Below are 20,814 nucleotides of genomic sequence, written 5' to 3' on the forward strand. Positions count from 1 at the left end.
GTAGCCATGGACGTCTAGATCGACTTGTGATAACGCTGCTTTAAGTTTCTTTAGCGGTAGCTGTGCGTGTAATATACTCTCGCCACTCCCAGCCAGCAGCCTTTCTGCCTGTAAAGATTTGGGACGAAAATGACGCCTTTCGAGTCGGGGTTCATTATTATTTAGAGTCCAGCTAAATATGGTGCATCATTTAAATGAAATTTCTTACTAGGCCTCACAACGGGCTTTCAAGAGACCCAAAGGGGGAAAAAAAGCCCTCGACCTTAATCACGTCAGTGGGTGCGGATTGATCCATCAACATTGAACACGCCGTGGTTTAAAACAAGCCCATCCACCCGGCTCTCAAATATTAGAAAACACCTTCCAGTGAATGATCAGCTGGAGACAGCTCTGCTAGGAATGTGTGTGTTTGTGTGTGTAAGGGCAATATGTATGTATGTTTAGGCGGTGTGTGTGTACATGTGTTTGCACTGTGTGAACGTGTGTGCAATATGCAGGAGGTCTATACAGCGCTTGTGCGGTGTGTATTTATGTGTGTAGTGTGAGTGCTTCTGTTAATGGCTTTGTGTCTGTAGACAGCGACGTGGGTTACTGCTCCTAAAACTCCTGTCAACTTTCTTTCCTCTACTAAGTACAGGAGAAAGTACAGAACAGTCAACAGTTGGATTCTTTAACATTGTGAGGTCGTTTGGTTTCCTGTAGTATAAAGAAGCAAAAATATTTTATTGGGGTTCAATTTTAAGATGAAATGTCCTTTTTCTCTCAAAAACTCTCCATGAACAGAAGATCTGATCAAATGAACCCCAAAGTGTGACTAACCCCTTTCTTTTCATGATGTTTTCAGCAGCAGTTCTTCTTAAGGGAAGCGTCCAAGTGCCCCTTGCAAGGGGATTTTAATAGGTTTGTAGAAGGTTGCTGTGTATATATCCACTTTCACCAACTGGACCTCTGTTTATCTACAAACCACTCAATTCAGAGGCCTTGCAAGGCGGAGGAAGGAGAATAAAACAGGATACAGCCTGGAAGTGGATCCTTATAATATTTATTACTGGCTGGAGATGAATCACTTTCCAATATATAGGCCACTAACTGTTAAAAAAAATCTTTTTTAACAAGGAAAAATATATACATAATGTTTGAGAATGTGATCAAGGAGTTGGCAAATGTACAGAGAGCTGGTGCCAATTTTCTTTATTTCTAATCTTATAACCTCTAAGGCCTGGTGAGGGTAACTAGAATATAAACCCAATGATTAAATACTGAATTTGTGTTCCTGCTACAGTCGTTTTATATGTCTTTATTATTATTACAACCATAAAAACAGGACAAGTTGGAGGAAGAAAAATGTGTTTTCAGGGCAAAATTAGAATGATTCTACTCCGAAAAACAGACGGCAAGAAATAAAATAGTAATACCACACCACATTGTAAGCACTTTACCTGCAAACTTTTGAGGAGGCTTTTGCATTAAATTTTAACAGATCTATTCTCTAATTCTTCACTTTTGCTTTATTAATTTATGATGGATAAAAGCATAGCTGAGCCATTCTCATTAACTTTTCAAATGTCACTTAATATTTTTCCATTAAAAAACTTGACTGTGTTGCATATGAATCCACTTTTTAAAAAGAAAAAGAAGAAAAAAGTGTATTATTAAACAGTTTGGTTCAAACTTGTATTTTCCCAGGAACATTGCAAGCTATCCTTCTCTTTACTGCTTGATTTAAAAGAGATCCTTCTCAACTCATTTCACATGGGTTTTGATATAGAGCAAGGAACAGAAGAGACAGAAAAGGCAATATTTTAAAAACCCCTCTCTTCTCCCTCCAGTTCAAGTTTTTAGGAAAGTTTCTATTAAGGCATTTCACAAGAGGCCCAAAGACATTTCAATAAAAATTTATTGAAACTTCAGTGACTTTTAAAAGGGGGGGGGGAGAGAATTACAGAAAATCCAAGAACTTCTTGACAATTATATAACACAAAGTATAACTTCATTTCTCTTTTAATCAGGTCTGAGCACCTACCTGACATTCAAGCCATTAAAATATTCACCCACTCAAACAAAGACAACAATAAGCAAAACAGTAGTAAAAATCCATTGTGATTTTGACACACTAAGGGAATTGGAAAATAATATCTTTTAAAAAGTAAAGAAAAACCTAAATTCTTCATCTCTCTCTCTCTCTCTCTCTCTCTCTCTCTCTCTCTCTCTCTCTCTCTCTCTCTCTTTTCCTTTCAAGTCACTGGAGAAGTGTGTTGTCATTTTATTAACTTTTTTTTGGGGGGGGGGGAATTGTACACTGAGCGTAGCACTTTTAACACTGAAAAACAAGGGTTAACTGCTACAGTGGCACATTTCTTTCATTCTTCTTTAAGTTCATTGATTTTTTTCTTCTTTTTCTTTTGCATTCAGCTCTTTTTTTTTTTTTTATAAAAAAAATCACTTGAGTTTTTGCGTGGTGGTGAACCAAAAGAAAAGTGAACACTTAGCACTGGGGTATATTTGGTTGGTTTGTTGGTTTTAGGTGGTATTTTTAAAGGAAGTAAGAACTTGAAAATGACTAAAACAAAACAGAAAAAAACAGCTGCAGTCATATTTACAGAGATATGTACACTGTCAATAAATTAAAGTTTAATTCTGAGTATTCATATTCCACTTATTTACAAGTTATCAAATAATTACATAAATACTTTCTGTCTTAATAATAGTGTCCACTTTTTTCTTCTCATTATGTTTAAACCTTGTTATTGCATATACAGTAAAAGAGGGAAAGCTGTAATAAACCTACAGTCAAGCTACAGAGGTTTTTAGGTAAAATATTTTTTTCCCTTTCCAGCTACATTTTGTATTTTTGTTGCTACAAAGGGGAAGGGTGGGAAGAAAGGGGTATGGATCATATTTTTATTTGTTTTTTAATTTTTATCCCTGGGATTTTTAACAAGCATCCAAAAATAAAACAACCCCCCCCCCCCAAAAGCGGACTACTATGGAACATGCAAAAAGCCATAAGGTGGCTTTGAGACATCACAACAATATGTCAAAAGACACAGCTTCCCTTAATAAAGACTAACAAGAGCTATATTTAATAACCCATCCAAAAAAAAAAACCAATATTGAAAGAACTGATATGCAAGTTACTTACATATTTTTTAGAAAAAAAATCACTTTTCTTACTTTATTTTTTAATCCATATGTTTGTTTGTTTGCTTTACACATTGAAGAAAAGAAATAAACACCACCCACAAAACCACCTTTCTGGCCTACACATGTCATTGATAGCAGCTTTCAAACCAGCTCTTCCACCTCCAGGCCCCCACCCCTTCTCCTTCGCCCATTTCAAGATACGTTTTGCTGATAAGCCAGCGCAGTCCGCAGAAAGCTGGGCTGGGCCATGTGGTTTCCTTCAAACAAAGTGCACTGCGAGCGTGATTTGAAATGAGACAAGAAAGGGGAACCCCACCCCCGTGTTAACACACTCTTCCCCCCTCCCGCCCCGAGAGTGGAAGGGGGTGCAGCGGAGAGGGGACACTATTAAGGAGACCCACTCCTGGATCTGTCTTGCTTGGATTCAAGTCCACTCACGAGACGCTGGATGTTCTGCAGTTCGCTGGTCGCTTCCTTTTCCGAGCAGAGTTTGGGCGACAGGGACACGGAGCCCGAGGAGAGAGTTGAGGACCTGCTGTTGAGTTCTGAGCCCGAGTCCAACGCCACCGAGGCGGGGCTAGCTGCCATGTTGCCAGCTTTGCCCTCCCCTGTGCTGCTGGCCACGGTGGGCAGGGCAGTGGTCAGCAGGCTGCTGCCGTCAGGCAGGGGCACGGGGAGAGAGTAGGGACTGTACCTCAGGCGAGGGCGGACGGCGCTGAGGAAAGGGTGCCGGTGAACCGAGCTGCCGGCTGCGGAGGAGGCCGCGGCTGCCGCAGCCATGTAGGTGTAGGGGTATGGAAAGAGGCTTCCGAAGGGAGACATGGCCAGGCCCTGCGAAAAGAAAAACAGAAGCAAAGGGGGGGGGGGGGGGAACTGTCAGTGATGTTTCACCCTTTGTCCATGTTCCCATGCAGCCCAGAGAGCCGGAGAGAAAACACACCGCTCACTCGGCTCGCCACAAATCATCCCCCCTGGCTGGGGAGATTTGGGGTCTGGTTTATGGAACAGGAGACTCACACACAGGCCTGCATGTCAAAGGCGGAACAGCTGGGAGTGTGAGAACTTACACCCCGAGCAGACCAGGCCAGGGCACAGCCAGACCGCGATTTGCAAGCCTGAGTGCCCCGAAGTGGAGTCACTTCAATTCAGTTGGAAACACCTCCCAGGCTTTCCACAAAAGGTGCTGATCACCCATTCAAATCACTGGGCCCAACGCCTCTGAAAATCGGGCCATTTACGCAGGAATGCAAGTGCCGAAGTTTAGGCACCCAAAGTTTGAGAACCGTGGGCCTGCAAACAGGAAAGAGAGCATGGTCCCCCATGGAAATTAGGGGAGATCCCCCCTTTCCTACCCAACTCTACTTTTATTTTACTTTTTAGAGCCCTCCATTTTCTCTCTCATCGCTGACTGATGGATTTCAACTAGCACCGGTCCCCCCCCCCCCCCCCAAGATCATCTTTAAAACAAACACATCACACGTGAGGTTAGTAACGATTACTGGAAGTAAGGACGCCAGAGAGCTTGGAACTGAACGAAATCTAGATCAAACACCCTGCACATAAGTTTCCCAGGGGAAATAAAAATGAAAGCCTAAAAAAAAAAAAAAAAAAAAAAAGACAAAGAAACCCCCCCGTTTTCTATTCCAGGTTCATTTTTATACAACCTGGTGCTTTCAACCCGTTGCAATTTTGTAAAACCGCTCCCTATCCCTATCCCTAGTGGAGGGGTGGTTCTGACTCTGTTCTTAGTTGCACGGGTGTAAATCAGAAGTCAGAACCCAGTGTAAACGGGAAAGGCGAGTCGGACCCCTTGGGTGCCCAGGGAAAGGCAGAGCGCATCGCTCCGCCTTGGAGGGAAAGGAATCCCAGCCCAGCAGCACCCTGTGAGCGCCAGGGCTAGCGGAGGGCAGGCCTGGGGGAATACCTGAGAGGCCAGGACGTGCTGTTGGAGATGAAACGGTAGCGCAGCTGCCGACGCCCCAGAAAGTCCTTGAGCCGCTGCTGTGGCCATAACCGTGCTTTCCAGTCCGCTGACCCCGGCCGAGGCCCCGGACACGGTGGCCAGTAAGGGGCCCATGCCAGCGGCCATGCTGGAGAAGGCTCCCCCCATGGCGAACTGACTGGGGTGCAGGAGGAGCGGGTGCCCGCTGCCCAAGGGGTTGAAGAACTGCTGGCCCGCCAAGCCGTGGGGGAAGCCCAGGTTCTGCAGCGGCCCCTGGCTCAGAGGCGCCGGGCTGTCCGTCTGAACCGTGAGCGGGGCGAAGGGCTCCTTGCTCAGCAGCCGGGACTCATCCACCTTCGGGGCGTCCCTGCGGGGGCTTTTGAGTTCCTCGCTGCCCAGGCCTCTGGTGCTGGAGGAAATCGTGGCTGGGCTGTGCCTGGAATCCGGGGGGGCTTTCTCAGTCCGGCTGGGGCCTTCCCTGCTCTTGCCGGCCGCCGAGTCGGTGGAGAAGAAGGGCGCTTTGGCCGGGCTGCCGCCCTTCTCCCGGGGGTCTTCCGCCGCCGCCGTGGTGGTGCTGATCTTGCCAGAGTCACTGGCCTCCGGCAGCTGCTGCTCATCTTTGCTCTCGGCGTCGCTCTCCCCCTCGCTGGGGCACGGGTCTGAAAGGCAAAGGAGCAGGCGCTATTGCATAATCCTGGCCCTGGCTGCAGACCCCCTGTGCCCTGCCAGGCAGCACCTCTCTGCGCTCCCCTGTCCTGGGGCTAGGGGGAATATTCCGTGCAAGCCTGAACTAAGAAAATAGCGAATCCTTCCACTCCAATCAGCAGAGGAGCAACATACACGTGTGTATGGGAAAATACCCCAAAGTGAACGTGCCTGGGGCCAGAGCCTTCAGTTACACCGGGGTAAATCCGAATTAGCTGCCACATAAATCAGGATGGGTTGCTCCGGTGAAACTGAGAGCAGGCCGGGGCGCGCATTGTGTGTGTGTACCGAGCAAAATCCTATTCAAATCCTATTTCCTATTCAAATGTAGTTAAATAGAGGATTTAAAAAATAACGTTATGGGATTGTTGTTTGTTTATTTCTAAATCACTTTCTGCAGCTTTCAGACATTTTTTTTCCTGCTTAAAGACAGGAAACCCGTTGCAGGCTTTGAACAAACTCCTTCCCTCCTATCCCCACCCCTCCTGGCCCTGCATAAGATTCCTGGGTATTTTATCTCCTAACCTACGTGCAACCTCCAGGTGTTAAGATCTAGTCTGTTTGTCAGATCCCCTCCCACCTCCACCTCTGCACGACTTTAAACCACAAAATAAAATAAAATAAAATAAAATGGGAGGGGAAGGGGGGAGAATTGAAAAAGAAATGCAGTGTCTCGGCCAACACAACAGAAATCCCAAGGAAGATTTCAAAACCACCGCCGAGAAAAGGGGAAGAAAAAGAAATCCACGGCGATTTTTCTGCAAGAAAGTAGGATTTTATAAAAGGGGCTGGGGAAAGAGCCTGCCTTTAATAACAGATTGAAACATGAATATTAATGGACCGGCTCCAGTTTTGAACTTTTGCCCCGTAGTCTGCCTTTGCTCCCTTGACTCAGAGCTGGCTCCTTTCTGAACCGCAGGGAGGGGGAAGGAGGGGGAAAAAGAGATTCAAAGCACAGCAGCAGAAGAAAAAAAAAGTGAGGGAGGGGTGGGGAAGAGAAGCGGATCTGTATATGTAAAGAGCCTTCAGCGGATGCATGTTCAAAATCATTTGCTTCGCTGTAGCCAGAAGTTTGGCCAGGAGCGAAACTTTTCCTTCACGCCCGAAAGGAAAAGCAACCCAGAGATGAAGGATAGACACGGTCTCTGGCGTAGGTGCGTGCGGGGAGGTGAGGGGAAGGAACCTCACCTTTCAGATTGGATGTGCCCACCGCAGAGACGGCGGGGGACGAGGACTGAGCGAAGCACTTAAAGGCGGTCTGCTCGCTAGAGGACTCATCAGAGGTCCCGTTCTCCTTCTTCTGCCTCTCGTCATAAGCTCTCATGGACTGCAAGGTCAGCTGCTTTCTGCGGGGACAGCGAGGGAGCAGAACTTCTTCAGAGGGCTTTTGCGCTCTCCCGGGACTCCAGTTAACCTGCTACCTAGCACAACCGCCCTTCTGCACCCCGCTACCTCCACCTTCCCCTTCTGGCTGTGCAGCGGGAGGGGCCACAGAATCTATGTTGCATTAATAACGACTTTGTACATGTCAGATGTTTTCCCCCCGTGTGTTCGGTGGGGATTGGGTCACATTTATGACGGATCAGGGTTCATGGATTGGAAGGAATACATTTTTGCAGGCAGAATTAAAACGCTGCGGGTTGTCTGCTAATGAGAAGAGATTCTTGGAAGCTGTTAGCATCAGTACTTAGCTAGGGCAGAGTATTAAATAAATGAGGAGGAAAAAAATCATTCCCAAGCGATTAGCTTTTAAAATGTTAGCGTGTTCCTGGGATATCAGGCATCTTAATGGTTGCTAAGATTGCTAGGAAGTGGTTATTTTGCTAGGTACTCTATGTAATCTTTCCCCCAACAATTAACCCGGAGTGAAATCTATTTATATTTAGAGAGAAATTAGAAATAATTTCCGACTTGTGGCTTCCATGTGGGATTTGTTTTCAATTGATAAAATGCCACCTCCCCAGTCAAATGAAAGGCGTCTCTGTTAGAGCATTAAAACAAGCCTGTTGCCACAGTGAAAATGCTTTGTTTGTTTCTATATAAAATACGAACTACTCCTACTTTGCAGAAATAAAGTCCTAGACAATTTTATAATCAGGATGCCATCTCTATAAAAGAGATGTATTATATTTTCTCTTCAGTGCAGAAAGGGGGTTTTAACACCCCAAGGAAGATACCAATGTATATACAATGGCATGTATTTACCGTGGGCTCTCAAATCTATACTTTATTCCTCGTATTTTCCAGAGCCAGCTGCAAACACATGCTTTAATATCCTTGCCTTTTAAGAGAGATTTCTATCCTTGGCCGTATGTCATTCTCTTCTTATGTCACTTCTCATATCAATCCAATGCAATATTGAAAATAAAAGGTAAAAACACAATCGAATCACCCGCAATCTGTTTTGCTTTATGAAACAAACTCTCCTTATTAAATCTGGCTGGGGGAAGGGGCTAGTTCGGAGCAAGCTGGAAGTTATATTGACCTCTGGACACGTTCTAAAGTTGGCAAAAGAGAAAGAAACAGAACAACTTTTCAGGCTTACCTTTTCTCCCTCCTTCCATTCCCGGTGTCGCGAAAACCTTTGGCAAAGGGATTGTTGTCAATTTTTAATTGGGTTATCTAAAGGGGAAAAAAGGTGGGGAGAGGCCACAAAGTAAGGCACCAAAATTTTCAAACTCTCCCCCCTCTCCTGCAATACATACAGCAGGAGGTTTCCTCTTCAAGAAACACACAGCACATAAATCGGTACGTGGACGTGCAAAGATTTTTGAGTTGGCAGGGGCAAGCAGATTACTCGGTGGATCCATACACTTTAATACTCTGGCTTTGCACAGTTCTAAAGACACGTTTGTCTCCTCAGTTACACAGACTGGCTTAGTCGAGTCAATCGCAGAGAATGGCTTGCCACTGAAAATGCCCCGTGTTGCTAATACCGCGCTGGAAGGAATGTAACAAAGTGCACTGCGATCCATTAAAGTTATGCTTCAGTTTAAACTCTTTAAATGCCATAATTAAACCGCAAACGAATCATAGCCACCCCCCTTGCTATACAATAAAGTACTTTATATAGTTACATTGCACAGCGTGTGTTGGGGGGGAGGGCGAACACAGAGCTGATTTTATTGAAAACGCCTTGTAATGCATCAAGATTTTTTAGATTAAAAAGCACTGAGTTACCCTTGAAAACATTTGTTTTCGCTTATCCGCTTTACATTTTTAAAGCCTGTTTAAAGAATCGGTGGAGATCTTAAAGAGACACTGGGCAGATTTAAGCCCCCCCTCCAAGTTTGCGGAGCGCCTGTAAATACGAGGCGAGGAGTTTACACTAGAAAAATGCACCAAGGGTTTCATTTACAAAATCGGGGAGGTGAGGAGGTGTCAGGGTAAGAGGGGAGGGTGTTTTATTTATGTATTTATTTATTGCAAACCCAACAACCTCCGCTCAGAGAGCAAAGCAGCTCCATAAAGCATAACTTATGCCTTCTGTTTGGATTCCCTGAACTCTGCATGGTGTCTCCTCGGTCTATAAAGTTAAACCCAGGACCCAACGATTGCACGAAACTAACAAAGGTCTGGCTAGGTGAGTCGTGGAATGTGGGTTCTGACCTCTCGGGCAAGATCGCTGAGTTAGAGGAGGGGGCGAGGGGCACTTTGCTTCCATTGCAATAGGCTTTACACACAATTTCATGGCAATAAGACAAGTACATTTAGTTTTACTCTGCAACGAAGTGACGGCTCCGCTGACGGCTCCAAGCGAGCATTGTTGCTAGCAAGTCCCAGGGCAAAATCTAGCCCCATCTCTCCTGCACACATTTCCCTTCTATTTCCTTACCAAAAAAAAGCAGGCTTGCAGAAACAGTGTAAACTCCCCCCCCCCCCTTCCCCACAATGACAAATAGCTCTTTAAAATATAATAATTAGGGCGTGAGGAATCTTCCCCCCCAACTTTTAAAATATTCATCTCGTGGGATAATAGAAGGGGGACCTAGAAGGATTACATATCGCAGAATTCCAGCAACTCAGCCAGGTGCTTTAAATCCAGCACTTTTTAGTCTAACAAAAGAAGTTATAACGTGTAGAGAAAAAATACAATAAACACCGCCAGTTTTGGCTCTTTGGTTCCCGAGACCTGTCTCCATTTTCCTAAACTCAGCATTCACCAATCTCCCAAATAAAGCTCCTTGGATACAACCGATCCCCTGGCAGACGGGAAAGGAGAAGTCTGACGCGCTGCAACTTTGTCCACACTGCCTAGTTCAGCTCTTAATGCTAAACTCTGCTAGAGAGCCTCCCTGATCAGAACCTCCTCCCCCCACCCCCGAATCAATAACAACAGTAATAAAAACACTGCAGGGTAGAAATAATAATAGGAAGTAAAGGTGCGTTCCAGCCTTATCGCCAGCGCTGTCAAAGGAGGTAAACTGGTGCAAAGGCCAAGGGCAATGCAAACTACAACCCTGGCTCTGGCCTGTCTTTCTGAACACCGATCGGACTGAGTCCCTCCTGCTCCCCTATGTTACTCTTATTTAATCCACACCGAAAACACAGATACCCTCCCTCACGTGCACACTCAGTGTAAACCCTCCCGTTTAAAATAACATTTCCAAGGCAAACTGGATACGCCATATTAGCAGCCTTGTTTGCACTACAAAAAAAAAAAGAGTGACAGACTTCCTGATTTTTAAATCAACAATGCACCAGAAAAGCTTTATTAAAAGCCTAAGCACTTAAAACGAATCCCTCCCGAATCGCCTTACCTTATCGTTCTGGTATGCGGTCACAGCGATGAATTCAGTTTCAGGAAATACATAGGTCCTGAATGTACTGTACGGCAGCTTGAGTATGTCGTTGGCTCGGACAATATGGAACCTCGGTTGGTATTTGTGCATGGAGTTTAAAATTGTCTGCAATTGCACGGGAGGAGGGACACGATCAGATACAAAAACAATAACAACCGGATTTACAAGAGTGATCGGCTGGGAGGGTGAATTTGTTCCCTCTCCATTCCCCACACCACCTTACAGTCCCCCCACACGTTGACAGCTACACACTTCAGTTTTCAATTAATACACATCTCTCTGTGCATTTTGAAATCGACCAACATTTTGGCAGCGGATGGGGGAGGGGGAAGAATCGTTTGCGATAAGGACAACATGTATTTTAATTTAAAAAACAATCCAGGGCCTTAGTTGTAACTAATTGACGGTCCCAATCCACTTAAGGCCTTCTGCGAAGAGCAAAAACGTATCATCTAATCAAATCACAGCCAGCAAATGCAATCTTCACAACATTAGAGATTTCCCATCTCCCTGCTCCTTTGCAGAGTCTTCCCAAGGAGAGAGAGAGAGAACCCTAGAAGATCATTTAACTTCTTTTAGCACTTATCAGCCTATTTGTTTGATTTAATTATTAAGTTAGTTTTTATCACTGCACACCCAGTAAATGTAATGGAGTGGGTAGAAATGAATGGGCCCCTTGACCTCTCATTCTTGTGTCTGTTTATTTTCTCTCTGACTTGCATTATCGTATCTTGATGAATATATATTTAAATGTTTGCATTCCCGGGCATTTAAACCACCCTTTATACACATACCCATATAATTCCCTACAGTAAAAAAGGGATCCTCTCTATTTTAAAGCCAATGTTGCTCCAGTGAGTTTCTAGATGTACCAAGATTGAAATTACTATATTCATCAAAAGGCAAATAAATTAGTTGCATTATAGGCTGGACACGTGGGTGTTACAGAGGAGGGTTATTCATTTATTTATTATTGCCACAGATCTATTCTTTAGCGAGTTAAAATCAATGCAAATGCGTCTCTCTTTTTTTCTCTCTTTTTTTTTTTTTTTTTTTTTTTTCCTATTTGCAACCCCCTCCCGCAATATTCCAACTCTGCAAGACTACGTAGTTTGCCATGGGCTGCACCCTCTTTGCAAACTCAGTGACTCTGGTTCTGTTGCAAATTGTGGGTGGGAGGGAAGGAGTGAAAGAAAAAGTAAGAGAGGGATCAAAAGGAAAAGGAACTTACAAATCCATGCTTGTCAGAAATATTGTTAGTCAGTTTAAGTTTGTGGAAAGTGACGACTTTGGACATCCATTGTTCTCCCGTAGCCGGACTGTCCGGGTGGATGTACATTCTCTTTGGCATTTCAGGATCAGCTTTGCCGGCTACCATCCACCGGGAATTATGGAATTTATATCTACAATCATCAGCCGCCACAATATCCATCAATAAAATGTACTTGGCCTTTTTATCCAGCCCAGTGCATCTCACTTTAAATGGAGGAAACATTCTCCTAGGGATAGAGAGGAACAGGAAGAGAGAGAAAAAGACAAGATAAAAAAAACCCGTACAAGCAAACAAACAAAACCCTACATGAGTAAACTCCTATATCCCAATGCCATTTCAGCCAGTAATTTCATGTCTCAATAGAAAAAGGCCCTGAAATAAACACGATGTATTCCCCCCCCCCCCCCACACACACACAGAAAGTATTCTTTTTTTTCAATCGCTTAGAGGTTTCAAGAGAAAATTCTTCCTCGAAAAAGCACGTACTGAGGATGTGTATATTTCCCTACAATCGCCACAACATTCCCCGCCCTCCACTCACAAACTTCAAAGCCTGACATCGCAGTTGGATCTTGAAGCCATTTGTATTTATTTGATTTTATTTCTCTGAGTGCTACACAAAGAGACATGGGAAGCCATTGGTTAACTGTGCGAATGCTCTGCAGGTTTAGGAGTCAGTCCATTAGCTGTGGGGGCGAAACAAGATTTCTGCTGGGGCCGGGAAAGAGCCACAATGTTGTACGTAAGTGTGAAATTCAGAATCCAATCATGTCTCAATGTAGGGGAACATATCTGAGCAGGGCTCCTTGCAAACCACATTCCCCTATGCTCCTAAGTCCAGTTCTAAAGTGCAACAGGATACCACAAATTTGCTGTTTATTATGCCGAGCGGTTGGCATTCAGCAATCTCCACTTAAAAGGAAACACATGACTTTGCAACAAATAAGTATCTAATACTCTTCAATCTTTCCTGCAAAAGTTTGGCCACAGAAAAATGGGGGAGGCGGTAGTGTCTATAGGGGCAATTTTCTGCAGCTCTCAGTTCTTTTGTGGCTGTACAATCTACAAGCCATGCAATAAAAAACCCTATAACGTAAATATTACTATTATAAGCATTATAGGATTACTTCTCAGGAATGGTTCGTTAAGAATTATTTGCTCTTACAGATTGCATATGAATTAGCAGTGTTTATAATAAAATACAATTAAGTACTATTAATTGTGCATATATGTATGTATATATCTAACGCATATGCGTGTTATGAGTATACACATTATATAATACACATACAACATACCCACATTCATACTTAATATACGTCTGTGTGTGCACTCAGAAATGAAGGAATTAGATAGATAGATAGATAGATAGATAGATAGATAGATAGATAGATAGATAGATACCAAAATTGCTCGCAAATTTTGTGGACAGAAACCTATAACTATACATTGTGTGTAAGATTAATGTTTCTTTTTTTATCAGTTTATGTATTTCCAGACACCATTAGTCAGCACAAATGCTTGCATAGATCACAGTAGAAACACAGATTCATAAGGAAGCAACTGGAAGAGAGAAGTCATTTCGTCTAACACTACTATATTTACTTCAACAGCAGAATTATGCCCCCTTTTCCGGTTATGAAAGACAACATGCAATAAAGCAGAAATCAAGCCAGTTAAAATCCTAACCAAAATTATTTTTTTCTCTTCTAATATTCTACAGTCACACTAAGCTGTTGTCTCACACACGTGTGTATATAGACACACATATTCACACACAGACACACTCAGCACCCACTATTGGCGATTCAGAAGCTGAACAGGGCCCTGAAGCGCAGTCACTTCAGCTGTCTGAAAGTTTTCATCATTCCAGATGAAACAAGTTTTCTGGAGGAAGTCGTTGGCTTGCTTTGGCACTGCATTGTGGGGTCGAGGGGAATACAGAGCGAAACACACAGACCTACCTTCCTGATTTAGTGATCACCATTTCTGTGCCCCTTTTGTGGAATTGTTCCCAAAGTTCTTTGGCTTCCAGATGCACTTTGGGGTCATCTTCCACCTCTTCCTCTGGCTCCAGGGTTTTTAGAGGCCTCAGATGAGCTGCCGCCTGGTGACCCAGGGAAGAAAAGGGAATGCCAGTCTCAGCCGCCCCGACTAATTGATCCATAATCGGTTTGGCCAGAGCCCCGGGAAGGGAGAGGGCAGCCGCCCCATTGGGAGGCAAAGCAAGCGCCGGGAAGAATGGAGGTTGGTGTCCCAGTACTGCGCTCATGGCAAAGTCCGGTGCTCGGTGAGGTAAAAAGGGATGATAAGCCATGCTTGTCCCAGGGATTACTGGATCTCTCATCGGTATACTCATCCACTCCCCCCGGATCTTCCTACTGCTGGAGGAGCCCTGGAGTGGTTTCTAACAGTACTTCATGGGGGAAAAAAATCACCCCAAATAGGGTGTGTGGGGGGGGGAGATCTATAGACACAGAGTACATGAAACAAGAAAAACTCTACACACTGCAAGTGGCCCAGTCAGGAGACATAATCACTCCGGACAGCTTCTCCTTGTGGCGGCTGCTGATTAGTGTGGCTTTTTTTTTTTTTCCCTGAGTGGAAGTTCTTGCATGCAATTTCAAAGGATGTAGAAGAAGAAGAAGAAAATCCAAGGATGTCGCTGCTGCTGATGGGGGTCTCCGCCGCGGACGCAGGCGCTCCTGGAGCCTGTGTGTGTTTTATTTCCCTCTCTCTTCCTCTCCGTCCGTTGCAGAGGTTGAGGGCTCGAAGACGGGTTTTCTCTCTGTGGTTTGTTTTCTTGTTGCGGTGTGTGGGTCCCTTCCCTCCACCCTCCCTTGCACAGAACAGAGCCTGGGAAGGGAAGGGAAGGGAAGGGAAGGGGGGGGCGGAGATAGAAAAACAAACAAAACTCCCCACAAAACAGAAAAGGACCCCGGCTTGATCACCCTTCTAGCAAGCAGCAGCTACAAAATTTGCAGTGAAATCTCGCTTCCGTTTCCCCCCCTCCCCCGCAGAGCCTTCGGAAGGAGCCCTGATTCCAAGAAGGATCTCTTCTTCTTTCCTTTCCTTTCCCCACTTCCCTTCTCTCTCTCTCTCCCTGCCTTTTTTATTTGGAATTACACCCTTGTCTCCGCTCCAGCACACTCCAGCAGAGGGGAGAGAGAGAGAGAGACTTTCAGCTCCAAGAATTCCCTGTGAGCTCTGCCGCCCTTGCACCGGATTGTCTGGATGTGTTATGGGTCGCAGGGGAGCTGGAGCCTAGTTGATTGGCTCTTTGACGCTTTCGGACCAATTGTGTGGCTCCATAGGCGTGGTTTTGACAGGTCGGGTGGAGGGGGACAGAGCCGAGTTATAAAAAGAAGGTGTCGGAAACTGTAACGCCGCAGCAAAGCATCACTACTACTCCATGGCGTGTGAATATGTCAACATGATCAGAGGGGAGGGCGCAGCGAGCCACTGGGGAGCGAGCGAGCGAACCGCCTCTAGGTGGCTTCTCCGAGGCGAAATCGCCCCCTAACCCGGCTCGAGCTGCTCCAGCCCTAGAGGAGGGGGGGGTGGGCGGCTGGGAGAGGCTCGCCTCTCCCTGGAACAGTGCAGGGCTCCGCGGCTCCTTCCCTTTGGCCAGATCTAGGGCTGGCCCGCGCTGGGCATTTTCATTTTCGACTTAGCAACCGCCTGGCTCAGCGGGGTTTGCATCGCCTCGCCGCCTCGCAGGACAAAAGCCAGGGCAGCCGCTAAGGGGGCGGGGGGGGGGGGGGGGCTTGGAGCCGCGCTTACCCTGCCATGGGAGCGGCACCTTAGTTCTGCCATCCGGGGGTGCGCGATTTGCGGCTGGAGAACGGGCCTTAATGAACCGAGTCTCTAGGGGCTTGAGATTGTTGTCCCCAGTCCCTGGTTTGAAGTGCAGGGGATAAGGTGCCCCAGGACCTACACGTTACTCTCCGCCCTGTGCTAGCTTCTGCCTTGTGCACACCTTGGAATCGAGTCTACGGGACACATACAGGGAGTGGCTGTAGGCCAGAAACACGCGAGTACCAGAGTCAGACCCAGGGACACAGACTATTCTGCGCCGTAGACATGTCATGCTGGATCCAGTCGAACGCAGGGTACGTTGCCGGTGCACACGATGGATGCATTGTCTCGAGAGGCAACCGCTGTTACACGTGTGTGGAAGGAACAGGGGGCTCCCCCCCCCACACCCCCCATGAAGTCTGCGCTCACGCCGCCTAGAGAGAGGCTCACTCGGAAGGCGAAAGTGTCTCAAGGCCTGGCTCTTGTTCTAAATCCTTTTATCCCTCTGTCACCAAGTCTTGGGGGGGGGGGGGGATGATATCTGACTCAGGGATCGCCTTTACGATATGCAGCCTCGCGCTCCCTGCTCTTTTCTTCACCCGTGTTTTATCTGCACAGGGATCGGGGGTGTGTGTGTTAATTCTTCTTCTTCTTCTTCTAAAGCAAACCGTGACATCTTGCTCTCCGGCCTCTGATGTGGCTGAGTCCTTGTCCCAGTGGCTTCTAGGGGAGACTGGGGAATGGGGGGGGGGGATAGTTTTTTTTAAGCAGTGGATTGTGCTAGCAGTTCATGCTGGCGCCGAATGGGTTACTCTAGCCCAGCGCCTTCCCACCCCTCCTCCTCCAGATGGGTGCGCAGGGAGAAGACGGGAAGTGCAGTGCAATTCTCCGTGCTCTTTGGGGCTGGGAATTTGGTGGGGGTTGGAGAGGGCGAGCCCGGAGTAAAGCACAATCAGGCCTTTCCTGGAGTACCCCAAACGCCTGATGACTTCAATGGGTTGTTAAGGAATGCAGGATCGGGCCCCAGCTAACATACCCCTTCTGTGTCCTTCCACCCCCTCTGTGTTACTTTAGGAAGATCAGAGCTGAGCTGGCTTTGCCTTGGCAGTTTATGTTCCTTTGGGAATGACAATGCATACATGCAAGTCATATCTTGCGGATGGGGCTCGTGTGAGAGAGAGACAGAGCAGAAAATATGTGGAGTGGAGTTTGAGTGTGGCTGTGGGAGGGGGGGATGGAGCATGTGTGTGTTAGTGGGGGTGGGAGGGAGGAAATGAGCAGCCAGAGAAATCATACAGATGTACAAGCTGGGGTGGAGAATGTCACATTTTTGGGAGGGATCCCCCCCTCACACACACACTCCGCTTACAGAAAGGGAAATAAATGCTGGGAGCAAAGCAGAGAGGGAGAGAGAGCCGGCAGTGGCATTGTGGCCTAAATGCATGTAGATAGCAGCGGAACATCTAAAGTGATTAGCTCTTCTAACGTTGCATTTTTGACGCACATGGTTAAGAGCGCTTGGCGCCAGCCTGGTGAAATCCCTGTAGTAACCAGCGTCTAGGATCACTTTGCATTCACCAAAATATCTCCCCTTCAGTCTCAGGCGGGGGGGGCGGAGGGGGAGCAGGGACTAGGCCTTCAAAGGCGATGCGGGTGGATGGGGGGGGGGGGGGCAGGAGAGAGAGAGAGAGAGAAGAGTCGCATTTTTGGCGAACCCAAACGCTTGGATCCTCTAGTGATTCTATGGGCTAGCTAATCCCCTTGGTTATAGTTTTCAGCTAGTTATGGCAGACAGAGGGAGAGAAAGCGATTGCAGATCCTTCCTCCAACCCCTGCTAGAAATCCGTGATTCCGTGTCATTCATTCCCTCTCCTGCCCATCACAACCTGAAAATCACAATGAGGATGAGGCTAATAAAATAATGAATAGAACAATCAAAATAAGCAAGTTTCCAGAAATCCAGGAGCTCTTTAAAAGCAACCCCCATGAGTTCTCCAGTGACCGAAAGGGTGTTTGCACGCCGTTGTCTGGTTGTGTATCTGAAGTGTTCTTCTCTGTGTATAGATATACACTTCTAGCTATATAGGGGTGTGTGTATTTGTATATACATTTCCGTGTGTGCATGCAGAGGAATAAACACGTCATGCATACACCCAAAGAATGATCTGCACATTCACACAGGAGATGATTGTGGGTTTGGGTTTGGTTTTTAAAAGTTTCAGTGCAGAACTGCATACTTAACCCCCTTGGAGTAACGTCGCCTATAAATCCACCACCCCTGCTAGGGAAAACAAAGGTAGCGGCTGAAAGAAAGAAGTTCATTTATATTTTTCCACGCAGACCCTCCCTCTGCAAAATGCCCCCCCCCCCCCTCCAGCCCTCCATTTACTAGGCACGGAAAATGTTTGTGGATTATGATTTCCAATCGCATCGTCTTGCTAATGGTGTACAAACTTCCGCCAATTATGAGTGACCTCCCAGACGAAGCCCCCCGGAGACTCCTATTATGAAGGGATGCTGCACTAATCTAGGATCAAAAGCAGGAAGGTGCGAACTCCCTTTGTCTCTCCTCGGCCGCCTCATTCCCTCTCCTGTGTGTGATAAATCTACACTGGCGCCGACTGCGCGCTGGATGATTAATTTGCAAGCAAACAAAAGGGACCTGATGGCCAGCCATGTTAGTTAAATATTGGCCAGCGCTTCCAGCTACTTGTTAGCCCCTTTCTTGCAAGGCAAGCAACAGGGTCGAGCGCCCTCACAAAAGCAAAGGGCGAAGCGCCCGGCCAGGGAAGGGGAGCAGGGCCAGAAAGGTCGGGAACTTGGGCTGAGCAGAAGCAGAGCCGATAAGGTGGCGAGATAAGGGTGGCTTTTCCCTGCCTTGTTTGAAGCCCGGGGACGAAGCATGTTAGACGCTATCTTGCTCTTCAAAGAGGCATTGAGATGTTTTCTGTCTCTTGGAGGAGTGGTTAGGCCAGGGCCCCCTCTAATCTTTTAACACAAGGGCTGTGATAGTGAAGGCTGCAATCAAATAAATAAATAACACGGTGGTACCTTCCCTGTCCCCTCTGACCCTGAGCCGATCAAACGTTCCCCACAAGCCCCCCCGCTCCCCGACGGTTTCATTCACGAGAACTTTGCCTTAGCTCCACTCACGTCAGGCTTTTCGGTCCTCTCTTGACATATACCCTGAAGAGGCTGCGGCATGCCAGCCTAGCGGTTAGCTCTGGCCTTGGGGACACTTGTTCTGCGTCCCCTTTCCACGCCAATAATCCATTTTAAGTCTACCTGCCTGTGTGCGCCAGCTATTGTGCGCTCTGCGGACTCTAGGTTGTTTGTTTGTGCGCCTAGACTCTGTGTGAGAGTGTGCACTGTGCGTGTGTGCGTGCACTGTGGGTGCCCGCCCGCTCGCGCCAGGTATCTGTAGAGTTCTGTGCGCACTGTGTTTGCGGGCGCACTATGATTGTGGGCATGATGTATACGGATATTTGTGTGCGCGCGTTATGTAGGTGTGTGTACTAAGTAGGTGTATATATATATATACACACGTGTGTGTATCATTGCTCTATATACGTGTGCATTATGTATGTGCATATCTGCATGTGTGCGCACTATGTATCTGTGTGTGTCTGGCCGCCTGTGCGCGTGTATATTTGCATCATGCGTACAGTGTGGCCGTGCGCGTATTTGCATATGTGCGGAGGCGCGAGGTATACACGCATGTATGTCTGTTTAGATGTCTGTGCGCTCTGTGTTCCGTGTGTGTATTATGCAGCCGTATGTCTGTGTAGGTCCCTTTGGGTGTGGTGCCTGTGGCTGGGTCTGTATGTATTTCTAAGTGGATGTGAGTCTGTCTGTGCGTTGCGCATATGTTGTTTAGATGTTTATTTGTGGGTATCTCTGCATGCGTTTACCGCGCGAGCACCTGTACGTGTGAAGCTGTGCTTGTGTGTTTGTGCATCAGAGGGCCGCGGGGAGGGCTGTGACTGTGCGCCTGGGCATGTGTTTGTGTGTGGAAATATGTATGTACCCATGTGCATGGCGCTGCTGCCTTTCGTTCCACCCACTCCTCCTCGCCCCCGGGGCCCTCGCTCATGTCTGACGCGCTTTGAAGGAGCCAGAGCCTTGGTGGCCGACCGCTGTTTATCTCAAATAAAACGGAGTGGGACGTTGCTTTGGCACGTTTGCTGTAAATATTCTCCCTCGCACGTGTGAGGTCTGGCGAGCCGTGATTACATGCTCATTCCTACTTAAACTTTCACCCCCATTCGCAGGCCCTTTCACTTCAGCAGAAGGTGTCACTAAATAGGAAGCGGTGTTGACACAACTGCATCCTCGCTTCTCATTGAAGGGCTCAGTCCTAATTAAGCAGGTTCCTTAGGGGGTTAGTCAATATGCTCGGACTAAATAAACTTTTACTGGGCAGGGGGAATTGCTCGCGCTCTCTCGCTCCTATCAAGACCTTATTGCCAGCACAATTTAACACTCAACTTAGGCCAAAGCTTTCCAGCCGGGGTTGCCTAAAGGTAGACCCCCACAAAACCTAGCACCTTTAAAACCCCAGCCACTTCGATGGAAGATGCCTAAATATGGGTTTTAGGAGCCTATCTGTAAGGACCCAGGTCTCAGAATGGTGCTCTGGGGTTTTTAGCAGGTTGCTGTGTGGTTGGCTGAATTGTCTTATCTGCTTAGAATGTCACACTTGCAAGAAAAGCACTAGCTCGAGGGTTCCACTTGAAGCTGACCAAGAGACCCTCAATGCACCACCCCTTACGTTCCTGGAGGTGCCGGAGAGTTTGCTTGAACTTTATCATATACTGAGTTGAAAGGGAGTCCGATTAGGCCCAGCAAGCAGCGGCTAAAATCCAAATTTAACATGCAAGAAAAGGCTGCTGGGTGACTCAGACTGGGACTAGAGCATGTCCCTTGACCACAGAGATTTGTCAAACCCTTCTCCACCAGCGGAGGGAATGCGATTAGTTAACATTCCTATTGAACTAAAGGGCAGCCCTTTGGCCGGATTCACTGGATAGTGAAGCAGCACCTAGACGGTACAGGGAGAGCACCTCACTTCTCAGTGGTGCGTGGCCTCGGCTCTGATCAGGCTCCTTTCAATTACAGGACCTTCACAAATGTATTAAAAGAAATCATTT

General features: G+C 46.9%; 1 protein-coding gene across 1 annotated transcript; it reads right to left on the minus strand.

The window, feature by feature from the left end:
* Positions 1-1,879: 1,879 nt before the first annotated feature.
* TBX3 (T-box transcription factor 3) lies at positions 1,880-16,134 on the minus strand. The gene is made up of 7 exons (XM_037878836.2): positions 13,831-16,134; positions 11,825-12,092; positions 10,552-10,698; positions 8,337-8,413; positions 6,980-7,137; positions 5,069-5,745; positions 1,880-3,975 (listed from the first exon to the last, which is right to left on the minus strand). The coding sequence occupies exons 1-7, from the start codon at positions 14,223-14,225 to the stop codon at positions 3,532-3,534; spliced, it is 2,166 nt and encodes a 721-aa protein (XP_037734764.1). The 5' UTR covers positions 14,226-16,134; the 3' UTR covers positions 1,880-3,531.
* Between the last annotated feature and the right edge of the window lie 4,680 nt (positions 16,135-20,814).

This window comes from Chelonia mydas, chromosome 15 (genome assembly GCF_015237465.2).
Source record: "Chelonia mydas isolate rCheMyd1 chromosome 15, rCheMyd1.pri.v2, whole genome shotgun sequence".
Lineage (NCBI taxonomy): Eukaryota > Metazoa > Chordata > Testudines > Cheloniidae > Chelonia > Chelonia mydas.

What these genes read in the sequence shown, in the direction of transcription:
- TBX3 (XM_037878836.2), bottom strand. Translation starts at nt 14,225, where the DNA reads ATGAGTATACCGATGAGAGATCCAGTAATCCCTGGGACAAGCATGGCT. An exon ending in GTGATCACTAAATCAGGAAG is followed by an intron (nt 12,093 to 13,830) that starts GTAGGTCTGTGT and finishes CTCTATCCCTAG; the next exon opens with GAGAATGTTTCCTCCATTTA. An exon ending in AGCACGTCCTGGCCTCTCAG is followed by an intron (nt 3,976 to 5,068) that starts GTATTCCCCCAG and finishes TTCTTTTCGCAG; the next exon opens with GGCCTGGCCATGTCTCCCTT.